Source organism: Ovis canadensis, chromosome 19 (genome assembly GCF_042477335.2).
Source record: "Ovis canadensis isolate MfBH-ARS-UI-01 breed Bighorn chromosome 19, ARS-UI_OviCan_v2, whole genome shotgun sequence".
Classification (NCBI taxonomy): domain Eukaryota; kingdom Metazoa; phylum Chordata; class Mammalia; order Artiodactyla; family Bovidae; genus Ovis; species Ovis canadensis.
This window is the reverse complement of record NC_091263.1, coordinates 65,786,607-65,800,553: the sequence shown is the minus strand read 5'-3', so window position 1 is coordinate 65,800,553 and position 13,947 is coordinate 65,786,607. Positions and strand designations below refer to the sequence as shown.

At 42.6% G+C, this 13,947-nt stretch overlaps 1 protein-coding gene across 1 annotated transcript in view; it reads right to left on the bottom strand.

Moving 5' to 3' along the window:
- Positions 1-1,105: 1,105 nt before the first annotated feature.
- PRKAR2A (protein kinase cAMP-dependent type II regulatory subunit alpha) overlaps positions 1,106-13,947 on the bottom strand; it is a 66,652-nt gene continuing 53,810 nt past the window's right edge. Inside the window, exons 9-11 of the mRNA XM_069562436.1 lie at positions 7,670-7,735; positions 5,389-5,530; positions 1,106-4,949 (exon numbers count right to left, since the gene is read on the bottom strand). Of these exons, the coding sequence (XP_069418537.1) occupies positions 4,816-4,949; positions 5,389-5,530; positions 7,670-7,735 (342 nt within the window). The 3' untranslated portion in view covers positions 1,106-4,815. The remainder of the gene's footprint in view (positions 4,950-5,388; positions 5,531-7,669; positions 7,736-13,947) is intronic.

Sequence of the window (13,947 nt, the reverse complement as noted above, 5' to 3'; positions counted from 1 at the left end):
CAGGCAGATTCTGTATCGCTGAGCCACTAAGGGAGCCAAAAACTACGCTACAGAGAAGGAAGTAATTAATATTGTCAGACAAGAGATGTTCTCTACTGGGCTTCATTAGTGAGTATATCATTCCCCAGCAAGAGATATACTGGATGCTCTTGTATACCATCCCCAAACAATTCAAATAGCATGCTGTGGTGGTTTATTTCATGTGCCAACTTATGGGCCATGGGGTGCCCAGGTATTTGGTCCAACACTGTTCTGAGTTTTTGTAAAGGTGGTTTTGGATGACATTAACATTGAAATCAGGCTTCCCAGGTGGCGCTAGTGGTAAAGAACCTGCCTGCCAAGGCAGAAGACAGAAGAGACTCAGATTTGACCCCTGGGTTGGGAAGATCCCCTGGAGGAGGGCATGGCAACCCACTCCAGTATTCCTGCCTGCAATATCCCATGGACAGAGGAGCCTGGTGGTCTATTGTCCATAGGGTTGCAAAGAATCAGATACGACTGGAGCAACTTAACATGCATGCACACAACATTAAATCAATGAACTCAGTACAGCAGATTGCCCTCCCTAATGTGGGCAGGTCTCATCCAATCAGTTGAAAGTCTGAACGTAACAAAAAGCCTTGGCTCTCCCAAGAAAGAATTATCCTGCCTGACTGCCTTCATACTGGGATGTCGTCTCTTCCTGAGTCTTTAACTTGCTAGTCTTTGCATGTGAACAATGCTATTGACTCTCAGTTCTCAGGTCTTCAGACTCAGCCTGGAATTGAACTATCAGCATTTTTAGGTCTACAACTTGCCAACTCGCCCTGCATATCTAGGGACTTGCCTATTTCCATAGCTGTGTGAGCCAATTCTCTATAATCTCTCTTTCTACCTGCCTGCCTTTTTGGCTGCAGGATCTTAGTTCCCTGCTCAGGGATTGAACCTGTGCCCCCTGCAGTGGAAGCACTGAGTCCTAACCACTGAACCACAAGGGAAGTCCCCTCCTTTCAAATTTTTAAGAGCTCACACCCCAATCTCAATAATGTATCTGCCAGATGAATGCTGTGATGGCCTAGGATCCTGAAATGAGAGGACAAAAACAGAACACAGGCTGAACCAAAGATTCAGACGTGATTTGTCAGCCTTTATTAACCAAGAGCAAAGCCGAGCCCTAGAGTTTCCTTTTAAAAAACCCAACCTTCTTTATGGCAAACAATGATTTTAAGTATATGTTCAATACTACAGAGCAAGAATTGATTACTTTCTAATCACTTATTCTTCAGAGATTAAAATACAAGTGTAAAACAGGTTAAAACAAGATTCTCCCCCATGATTTAAAAATAATTCCAATTGAAAGACATCTCAAACACTACATGTAGAACTCAGGACCAAAAAGACCTTACAACATTTTTACCTTTGAGGTAGCACAATAATGCTGAATTAGATTTCTTTTACTACAATGAGTTCAGGAAAACAATGAGGAATCTACCTTTCACTCAAGGTGGCCTAAATGGTTTTCTGCAAATCCCCCATGAGTTTGGTGACAGTTTTCTCCTTTTTTTTTTTTTTTTCTTGAAGTATAAAGATAGCCCTGCAGTGTGTAAAAGGAAACCCACGGGAAGGCTGCTTCCCATAAAATAGACATTGGAAACATTGAGCAACGTCAGCAGTCAAGACAGGAGGAACAAGAGGTAATTGTAGTGAAAAGCCAAAACAACTTGTATCTTGGCGAGACTGGTTTACAAGTGCATGTCAAGAACAAAAATTCCAACATTGGCCAACTGAAAACAAAATATAAAAGATGACATTCATGGTCTTTCTCCTTTTGCTCTGTGCAAAAATGCTCTTTTAATTTCCATAAATGAGAGGATTGCTTGTACACTATGACAGGCATGGAGATGCTGTGTGTCCAGGGGCGGCTGGGCGCCAGTGGCACCTCACTGACCATTCTGACTAGAGAATCTGGGAAGTAAGAGGATGAACAGTACCTCTCCTAGCTGGGGAATCAGCTCTTGACACTTTGCTGCTGAATTCACTCATTAAACCGTTCAAAGAAAGCTCCACCCGGATTTCTGAGGATCTACTGCAATCATGCATGACACATTTGTATATAAGGATGACGGATTAAGAGGACAGGAAAGATGAACCCTTCCTTCAGAGAATACAACCAAAAGAAGAGGGCGAGGGGGGTGTGATAAAGTGGGGCCAGTGGGAAAAATAATACTGCAGGTTAGACCTCAAGGCTCTCAAGGAACAACCTCCACCATGCAAAATCAATAGCAAAGCCAGAACGGAGGGCATGAAGTTCTAATCCATCCTAGAAGAGAACGATATAAAACAATGATCAGAAAGATCTCTTCCCAATAGGTGCTCCTCCCTGTGAGGCTCAGCTCTCAGCACAGGGCTTGCACAGCACGGTGCGGACAGCAGAGTCCAGAGTCGAACCTGGTCTGCTGCCTTCGACTCCCCGTGCTGTAAGGAAATGCTGGAACACTGTCAGGCTCCTGGTGCCTTGGTAACAGCTGTGTCCTTTTCACTCACACTGGTCCCTTGACTCCCTTCCTCAAGCCAGACCCTCAAGGGGCCCTACAGGCAGTGAGGGTCTGGACTGATGATCCATATGTCCATCCGCAGTTAGAGCAGGAAGACTTAAACCTGATGAACGCTACTTTGTAAAACAGAAACCGTCAGGATGCTGGGGGTGTCACAGAGTTTCTATGAAGGGGAAGACTGAACTGGGATGTGAAAGAGGGCAGGATGAGAAGTCCTACCCCTAGCAGCCTGCAGGAGTGACTGGCTCGGAATTCACAGTTGGCCCTAACTAATGCTGGCATGGGGATAGGGTGGGGCAGTGTAAGGGGGCACGTGTTCACACGGAGTCCTTACACAATCTGGGGGCGAGATCTCTGCGTCACTCCTGAAGCCCAATGTACCTGTTACCTGCGTGAGAGACAGGTATGGCTCTTGTCTGCTAAAGTACAATGTCTGGTTTCTTAATTTATGTGATAATAAAGCAATGCCATACAAAAGAACCTTGGAAAATCATGGGGAGAAACCACACAGGCTTTCCCAGTGCTAGCTGCCAGTTTTGGAGTTATTAGTTACAACCTTTCCCAAATCTGAGAGCTGCAACGCAGGCTGCCGACTGAGAGTCTTTCTGCTTTCACTTCATGGAGAACAAGGAAAAGGGAGAACAGAGCAAGGCGATGATGAGCCGCTGCTCTAAAGATCTCTCAACTATACTGTCTGCGGCAAAAGCAGACAGCCTGGTTTAAGAGGGCAATGGTGACTGCATGGGCTCCATCGCTGTTTACAACAGGGATGACCTGAGCCCCAGCATGTTAATCTCCCAGGGATTCACTGAGATATAGAAGTTTAAAAAATTCCTATCAGAAAGGGCCTCTTGATTTAATATAAACGTGGCTATGACATCCAAATTTATCTTTAGGTAAATGTCACACTGCTCTTAGGATCTCTTGTAACATCTGATTCTAGGTCATTCTGAAGAAAAAAATTTCATTCTGAAATATATCTAGTTAATTATGATAATTCATCAGAACTCTACCTGATATAATCAAAAGGTTAAAAAAAGCTAAGTTACTTTCCTATGGGATTAGCAACTGGAACCCCAAATATCCCAACATCTTAATTAGAAAGGTCTTTGCAGTAATTCTATGAAATTGTACACGATACCAATTTTTTTTAAACAAAAAGAGTTGATCTTTAGGATGAATGCTTGAGTCAGCTGACAAACTGATATAAAGGAGTATGTGCAAGGGGAATTCTCTAAATAGAGGGGAAAAAAATTTTTTTTCCACAAAGATAGCTGCTTTTTCTTTAAAGAGTTTAAAAACTGATGGTTCAACAGCAAAGCTACGTAACCACTCTGGAGTAGAAGGGAAGGGCTTTGCCAGCACACTGCCATCAGCTGGCAGAAGCGACTGGAAATGAGACAGGCAGGAGTGGCCCGGGAACATACTTAGGCCAGATAGAGCAGTGGCAGTCCCAGACCCCGACTCCTCATAGATGGACAGCAGTCCACTCATGCACACTGCACAGAGGTTAAACGAAACGAAAAGAAATGTACTAAAGCAAAAGAAAACACACCCCCCAACCCAGAAAACCTTCCCTGGCTCTCTGCTACCTGAAGACTGTGCCAAACCCCAGTTTTCTGCTCTGACGTGGATTCTGATGACCGATCAGTGAGCTCTGGGGTGCTGACCTGCTGGGCCCTGGGCAGGACCTCTCCCTAAGCATCACCGAGAATTGGGGGACAGCTGTCGTGTACCACTGTCAGCAGACAGTACAGTGCCACAGGCCCACACACCTCCATCACATCTGCCACCACTTTAAACGGTACAACCAAAAAGGCTACAGTTGTGAACAAATGTTGACTTTCTCCAGAGACAGATGAGGAGACGGAAGGCTACAACATGTCCCTCCTTGAGAGAGGTTGGGGGAGGGCGTCTACAGTACTTTCAAAAGCCATAGTAGCAGCAAGAGAGGAAAGGAAGATGTTTACACTTTGGACTTTGTATCAGGCACTTAAATTGTTGGAGAGACATGCCATTTGGAACCAAAGATGTGAAGACTGGGTTGGAGTGATCGTGACGAGTGGTCTAACAATGGACTTTCAGAAGCAAAGTGGAGGTGTGGGTGGAACCTCTCCCATCCTTTAGTGCTGACTTTCAAGTTTTCTAAGTGCCCACGGCCATGGCGATGGCAGCGGCAGTGGCAACAGCAGGAACGGTTCTGTCGTGTCTTCTGTTTGTGTTCTGTGGCTGACCGGAAGTTTCTGGTGTCACACTGAGAAGGCTCTGGGGTGTGGCACACCTACTGCCCGGGATCGATCAGATCCATGCTGGAGCCAAACATCTTCACCAGCTGTTCCTCATAGTGCGAGATGTTCCTCTTCATGATGTCCATGCAGGGCCCCAGCAGCCTCTCGAACGCTTGCACATCCATAACTGTATTGTTAGAAAGAGGTGAGGGAGAGGATGAGTTCTCCACACAAGCAAGTCAAAGTCGCTTCCCTCACGTAAACCTTTTCTTAAACATGTCCATTCCTGTCGAAGGAATCAGACTACTGGATACTGGACACTTGAAAAGGACGGGGTGTTATGTGGAGGCAGCACCCATTCTCTCTGTCCCCACACAGCCCTGGATACCAGTCTCCATCTCTGCTCTTTCCACACAGGCTGGGGGCTTCTATGTCCATCTCATTCACAGGCTATTGTCAGTGCTCACGAATGTTTGCCAAAAGAACACATTCACCCATTTCTAGTTGGTCACACAAACTATGCAAGCCTAGATGTGAGAACTGGTGGAGTAAGTCAAGGCGTGTTGATGGGGAAAAAATACTGCATATTAGGGAAAAAAAATTAATGCACAAAGCATCTTTCTTACCTAAGCATTTCACATCTCCCACTGCATAAGCCGAAGCAGCTCTGGGTTTGTTGGTGACCAGTGCAAGCTCTCCAAAGTACTGCCCCTTGCGGCAGCGTGCAATCTCGACCTCCTGGTTCTCACCATCCTTGTTGACTTTAGTCTAGAACAGGTAGAGAACACGACTGATTTCAGAATCACAAGTAGACACATCCAGTTGCACACCCTTGCGGTCCCTTCTCAGTACACTTGCCACTATTACCTAGAGATTCGTGTTGCAGAGACTGACTACACTGTGTAAACTGCATGGGCTACTCTCCGGGGCCTGGTTTAACCAAAGGAGCTGGCTTTTACCAAGAGGTGAGGTGTGCGTATATAATATAATTATTGTAGTATATATATTATATACTAATATCACATATTAATGTAATACAGTATATAAACCAACATACAATATTATGTTAATATACTTTAACATATATTAAATGTATGGAATATTAATATATTACATGTACATTTCAATATATATATGAATGCAATCCATTTGGTAGATGCTGACTTCTGAGACACAAGGGAAAAGACAAGGTCTTTGGCTAATTCTTCCTAAATAATGCCAATGCTTCTCTTGGTTAGAGTCACATCCAGAGCTACTTCTTTCTGACTTAAGGCCCAGCAGGACTCAGACAATACATTACAGAGAACAATTTCATTTTTATGTACTATCTGCATCTTAAACTAGTGGTCCCACTACATTTGTGCAGAAGAGATAAGTAACTAAAAAATTTTTATAGTAGTTTGAATTTTAAAATGATAGTTTAAGAAATCAAACAGGTTATATTTTGTGCTTTTTGAATTACGGAGAATAATGTACTATATTTTACTTACTATCTATTTTTTTTTTTAACAAATCTATCTGCTAAGCTAATCAATAACTTGTTTAAATAAAAAAATACTTATAACTTATTAGTAAGAATTAGTTTCAACCTGTAAGAGCCACTTTATGGCAGGGGCAGATAAATAATTTTTTGAAGGTTAATTTAGCAAAATAAATAAAAGTACCATGCTCATGGTTTGATTTTCCCTCCTTCCACACTTCTGCCCTGACCTGTTTGCTCTGAAGCTGATCTAGCCCTTCCCAAGCCAATGTTCTCTCTCCAGTGTCTGTCGTATTCTCTGGGACTCCAGACATGCTCATGTCCGCCTAATCCCTTCTCTAGAAGAGCACTTATCCCACTGTATTGTGAACACCAGCCCCCTGTAGGTTTTGATATAATGCAGATTCTGATTGGGTAGGTCTGGGCAGAGAACAAGACTGAATCTCTGACAAGCTTGCCTTCTTTCCCAATCCAGTGCCACAGTGCTGTTGGACCTACAAACATAATACTATGCTGTGATCAGTAGGTGTCAATAAATATGAGAAATGTACAAACATATATCAGTAGTCCAAAAACTATAAGTAAAAAAATTTTAATTAGGAATCAAGCCATCTTATAGGCAGTAATCATATTTTTCTTTCTCCATTGTTGCTGTTTAGTTGCTCACTCATGTCCGACTCTCTGTGACCCCATGGACTGTAGCCTGCCAAGCTCCTCTGTCTACAGGATTTTTCAGGCAAGAATACTGCCATTTCCTTCTCCAGGGGATCTTCCTGATCCAGGAATCCACCTCGCATCTCTTGCAGTGGCCAGCAGATTCTTTACTACTGAGTCACTGGGGAAGTCCTCTTTCTCCACACTTAACTTTTACAAAAAATATCCTGTAAAAGGTTTCACACTAAGTTGATTTAGTATCATATAGTAAGTCAGTATTTTTAAAAATTATTTACTCTTAAAAAAAACTGAAACAATATCTAATGATGATGAATTTATCCTAAGAATCACTCTTTCCACCTATAGGTCATTGTGTTTGCTAGGTCTCCGTATCCATCAAATGGCCACAATAATAACTGCCCTAGAGACTCCCTTCCTAGCATGCTAAAAAGGAAGCTTTTTCATAACCAACACTCACAATGTATTCTTTGTTATATATTCAGTAATCTCCCCATTTTCTATTAGGGTACTTACCCTTTTTCTTATTGATTTATAGGCCACTACTTCTCATATCCTTAATTACATAACAGAAATCTTTATCAATGAGTGGGGTTAAACCCTGGTCTCTGTCAGTCACATAATCTCACATATCAATTATGATTCTGGCACATGAAACACACTTCACACTATTAAAGTAAACAGTTACATTCTGTGCATACAACTGGCATCTGTATCTCCCCTGGAACAACCCACATCATCACACATAAACTCACCTTGCTTTTGATCAAGATGCTCACTTCACCAGACTCTATAATGTAAAAGCTATCAGCCTTTTCACCCTGAAAAGGGAGAGAAGGGGAGGTCAGAGCCATACATATGTACTGAAGGACAAAGAAATAGACAATCTTCACATTGCCTGAGCTCCAATTTTATTATTTTCCAAACCTACAAACCAATTGATGGCTAACAAGTTCAGAACAAAAACAGGAGGATCCTGATGTCAGACCAACTACGACTGACAAACATCTCTCCTTCCTAACATGGAATATTCCCATCTGTCTCCACCCAGGCTGGCAACTGCACAGATCATATTCTTACAGCTCATGTTGGTCAGCTAACGAGACCTATGATAAGGGGTAAGTAGCCAGGTCAGCTGCAGGCAGTGTCAAGGTGACTCCTGGCTAACCCTGGGTCATGAAGCCCAGCGAAGATCTCCACCATCAAATACAGCCCTCCAGAGGACAGCGTGGAGCTGGAGAAAGCACCACCTTAGTGAGACAGGTGCCTTCATGGGGGCTGATGTCACTCTTTAAGCCTCAGCCTTGGCTTTGCTTGTTTTGATGTTAAACCACTTAGCTGAACCAGTTATTCAGGTAATTCAACCAATAATTATTATGTGCCGTGAGAGATAAATCAGTGGATAAACAATATCCCTACCCTTGTGGAAATTACAGTCTGGTAGAGTAAACAAACTGTAAACGACCAACATAATGAATCAGTAAATTATGCTGCTGTACTGGAAGGCAATAAGGGCCATAGGAAAAAAGTAGAGCAGGGAATGTGGGATCCGGAGTGGTGAGGGAAGAGATGTTACGTAGCATACAGGAGCACCTCAGTGAGAAGCTGAGATGTGAGCGAAGCCTGGAAGGAGGTGAGAGGCAGGCAACCAGCTATGGAAGAGGAGGCTCTCAGGCACACATCAGTCTCTGGCTTCTCACCTAACTTCTGAAGCAAAGGCCATCTACACTGAATAATCCAATACTAATCATGCGCTCTCATTGCATGTGACAGGTTGTATGTCTCCATAAGACTTCATGTCCTTCATGCATCACACAGGGACCACACACAGCTCAGGCTGACACTCCTGCGTTAATCTAGTCCTAGGTCACCACATAATAATCACTGCTCCATAGCTTTATAAGGGGCTGTCTGTGTATTTCTGTGTTGCTATGTTGGGTAGGTACCCTGCATACCTAGATAGATCAAACCATCCTTTGGTTTGTTAGATCAAACCAGTCAATCCTAAAAGAAATCAGTCCTAAATATTCATTGGGAGGACTGATGCTGAAGTGGAAGCTCCAATATTTTGGCCACCTGATGGGAAGAACTGACTCCTTGGAAAAGACCCTGATGCTGGGAAAGATTGAAGGCAGGAGGAGAAGGGGACAACTGAGGACAAGACTGTTGGATGGCATCACCGATTCGATGGACATGAGTTTGCGCAAGCTCCGGAAGCTGGTGATAGACAGAGAAGCCTCGCAAGCTGCAGGCCATAGGGTTGCAAAGAGTCAGACACGACTGAGAGACTGAATTGACCCTACACCCAAATCACCAATAAGCATAACCAAATCACCAATAAGTTCTATTTGCGTAATACAAATAGGATATAAAACTTTTGGATATAAGTTGATGAAGGATGGAAAGCCATGAAGGAAACTAAAGAGGAGCCAGACACAGGGCCACCAAGAGGGAAAATCATTTCTAGGTCCAAGGAGGGAGTTTCATAAAGGAAGATGTGATTACCAGTGTGCAGTGTTGCCGGGAGGTCAAGAGTAATAGTCAAATGTATGGAAACACTGGTGACCGGGAAGAGAGTAGTGAGCAGTAGAGAAGAACTGTAAGTGAGAAGTGCTAAAGGGCGGTGTCTGAGCCCTTTGTTGAGAAAGATACATAACAATCATAATTTAAAGTGCTCATTTCAATGCTGCAGCTTAATGAATTTTTACACTTGTACACACCTGTGTAACCACCCCTAGAACAAATGAAAACTGCCTGAGTGACCCCTTTTACATTCTTGTGCCCAAATTCCTACTCTTTTGTTTGTGTGTGTTAGTCGCTCAGTCATGTCTGATTCTTTGTGACCCCGTGGACTGTAGCCCGCCAGGCCACTCTGTCCATGGGATTTTCCAGGCAAGAATACTGGAGTGGGTTGTCATTTCCTTCTCCAGAGTATCTTCCCAACCCAGGGATCGAACCCGGGTCTCCCGCATTGCAGACTCTTTACCGTCTGAGCCACCAGGGAAGATACTCTTATGTTTGAGGCATACCAATAAGGAGTAAACCTACACAACCCTGGGCACCACAAGCACCGTCATCCCCAGTAAAGGCAATTCCAGGTCAGTACGTGCGCATGGATGGACTTTCCCCTGTGAACTCACTGTGTGGCTCTGGGCCTGCGCCTCAGGACCTGTGAGTAATAAACCTTGTTTTTTCAAAGTTCCCAGATGGTTGTTGCTCAAGGTGCATCTTGCAATCATAATAAGAACCAGAAGGGCTGGTCCAGCTATGGCGCTGGCTCTGCCAGGGTAAATGTTTGTGAAGGCTCACCGCAAGTATTAACAGTATGGGCAAAGATAAGTGCAAACAGCATCACTTTCAATAGGCTGAGACTGTCACAAAAGACTCACTATTAAGATGTCAACTACTCCCCGAACTTATCTATAGATTCAACTTATGTAATCCCAATAAAAAAGCTCAGCAGTTTTTTTGGTAGAAGTTGATAAGCTGGTTGTAAAATGTATACAGAAATGCAAAGAGCATAGCACAGACAAAATAATTGGACAAAGAACAGAAAATTTGGAGGGCTTTAAACTATCTGATTGAAAGATTTACTATATAAAGCAATTATAATCAAGACAACATAGCATTAACTGAGAGGCAGGCATAGATCAGTGGAACAAAAGAGATCAGACATAGACCCAAACATATTTGGGCGACTGATTCTCATTGCAAGTGTCCAGGCAATGGGATAGGAAAATGGTGCTGAAGTAACTGGACATCCATATGAAAAGCTCTAACCTTCTCTCTCTTGTAATTAATTCAAAATGGATCACAGATCTAAATGTAAGATCTAAAACTATGAGACTAGAATTGCATGGTTCAGTATAGGAGCCACTAGTCACATGTCACTACTGGGCACCTGAACTGTGGCTTGTATAAATTCATAGGTGCTGCAAGTGTAAAATATACGTTGAATTTTAAAGACTGAATATCCTCCAAATGTAAAATATCTCATTATTAAATTGTTATATCACTTAGATGTTGAAATGTAATATTTTAGATTTAGTATGTTAAAATACCCTATTAAAATTAAAGTTCACCTTTTTTTTAATTTGGCTACTAAAATATTTTAAATTGTTTGGGGCTCACATAATATTTCTACTGAACAGTACTTGCCTAGAAGTTGAATAAGAGAAAATCTTATTGATTATGCAAACTTTTTTTTTTTTAAGTAGGACACAAACAGAGTGAATTATAAGAGGAAAATAATGACAAACTGGACTTGCCAAAATTTAAAACTGTTGCTTTTTAAGGTATTACTAATAAAATGAAGAGCCAAGCCTCACAGCCACATTCTGGGAGAAATATTTACAAATTGTTGGCCTGGTAAAGGATTTGTTCTCAGAGTACATAAAGAATTCTTACAACTCAGGGGATTCCTTGGCAGCTCAGTGGTAAAAAAATTCACTTGCCAATGCAGGGGACACAGAGTCAATCCCTGGTCAGGGAACCCCACAAGCTGCGACTAAGCCCATGGGCCACAACTACCGAGCCAGTGATCCAGAGCTGGTGCTCTGCAGTGAGCAGCCAGGGCACCACAGCTAGAAAGTAGCCTCCGCAACGGCAGCAGGGCTGCATGCAGCAATGAGCCCCAGCAAAGCCATAAATCAATGGATAAATCTTTTTTTTTAAAGAATTCTTGCAACTCAATATATTAAGAAGCCGAATGACCTAATTTAAAATAGGGCAAAAGGTGTACTTCACCAAAAAAAAAAATACGGATGAAAAGCAATCACAGGAAAAGATGCTCACCATCATTAGACATTAGGTAGATGTAAAATAAAACCAAAATGAGATATTCACTCTAGGATGGCTAACATTAAAGACCCGGTACTAAGTGCTGATGTGGATACACAGCAACGGGAACTCTTGAACACTGTTGGGGGAATGCACAGTGGTACAGACATCTTAAAAAACATTTGGCAACCTGTGAAACAAATGTTTACCATGTGACTCAGCAATTCCATAAAAACATATATCCGTGCAAAGACTTGTATGTGAATGCTTATTGCAGCTTTATTCATAACTGCCAAAATTTGCAAAGACCCCAAATAGTTCTCAACTGGTGGGTGGAAAGACAAGTTATGGTACATCTGTATAATGGAATACTATTCTCCAACAAAAAGGAATAATCCTCTGAAACACACAACATAGATAAACCTCAGAAACATTATGCTAAGAGAAATAAGTCAGACACAAAAAAAAACTACACATTATATGGTTTCATTTATGTGAAATTCTAGAAAAGGAATTTCTAAAGTGATAGAAAGCAGATCAGTGGTTTTCAGGAATAAGGGGGTGGGTGAGGGGATTTACTTAAAATACAAACAAGCAACTTTTCGAGGTGATTAGAAAAGCTCTACACTATAATTATAGGGGTGGTTATAAAACTCACAAATTGTATACTTGAACTTGGTAATTTTATTGTATGTCAAATACAGGGTAACAAAGCTGACCAAACAAACAAGGAGACAAACAAAACAACATAAAGTATGGTTTTTGCAGTTGGTCTGGCATGGGGCCCAGGAACCATAATCCCTAACAATTTCTAACATTCTGATATAATGCTAATACTGCTAGTCCTTAGAGAAGTCTTAGTCAAGAGACACTGCTAAAAGGGGTCTATAAAGTGGGCATCATCTTAATTTGTGGCCATTCTGCACTACCACCTAGCACTCCTAACTTCAAGAACACACATATCCCAGAAAACACTGTGGGTTTTTATACCTCTTGATATACCTCCTGAAGGCCTGGGGCTTTCAGGACAAAGTAGAGGTCCTCTGGAGGTAAATTAAAGTGCTGCAGGTTCAGAAACAAATGTGGCCAAGTCAACACATTCCATCTCGGCAACTCAGCTGCACGTTCTTCCCATACCAGGACACCTGGCCTGGAACACAGCTCACATCCACGCCCTTTGCTTATACTGTTCTCTTGCCCTGGAAGATCTTTCCCTGACCCCAACTGCTGAAAATGCACTTGTTCTTTCAGCTTAGTTCAAAGGTTGGTTCCTCTATGAAACCATATGGAATGCTTCCTCCTCTACATTCTCACTGTCATTCCTTCCCCTCTCATTATAGCACTTAAATCTGGTCCTACTTGTCTATCTTAACAAATACTGAATCAAACCAACTTCTAATTAAAGGAATTATTAACAGTGGGGCTATCTGGAAAACAAAGGCATTTGGAGATGCCACTTAGACACCATTTATTCATTAGCCCTTTTACTCTGGGAGCATCTCTCTCTCCTTCTGCCATCAGTCTGATTAATTTCTGTGGCACTGGTTTGGTCAACTCCACCTCCAGGCCCCAAGGGTGGTCTGGGGATTTAGGTTTGTCCACTCTGAGTCTTCCTTCTAGCCCCAAGTTGAGGTTCAAGGAGGGCACATTCCTCAACCCAGACCAACCAGACATCTCCCCAGTGCTCCTTTTGTTTTTTTAATTAAAAAATTTTTTTTGGCTTCAGTGTGTGGCTTGTGAGATCTTCGCTCCCACCCTGACCAGGGATTTAACTCGTGACTCTTGCAGTCGAAGCATGGAGTCCTAACCACTGGACTGCCAGGGAAGTCCTCTTCCCAGTGATCTTGCCAGAACCACTCACAGAGAAGTTTATAATATGGAAATGGAAATATAAAATGGAAAAATCTATAATACCTTTTGAAGTGAAGAGAAGTGAAGTCGCTCAGTCGTGTCCGACTCTTTGCAACCCCATGGACTATAGCCTACCAGGCTTCTCAGTCTATGGGACTTTCCAGGCAAGCGTACTGGAGTGGGGTGCCATTGCCTTCTCCAGGGGATCTTCCTGACCCAGGGATTGAACCCCCGTCTCCTGCACTGCAGGCAAACGGTTTACCCTCTGAGCCACCAGGGAAGCCGACCATAATATCTTACATATAATTAAAAAAGCAAACACAGTAGATAAGGAAAATTATTACACAGCACTCATCATAATGTTCAAGTCCACTGTGTGGTGATCCTTACAGTACCTGAAGTA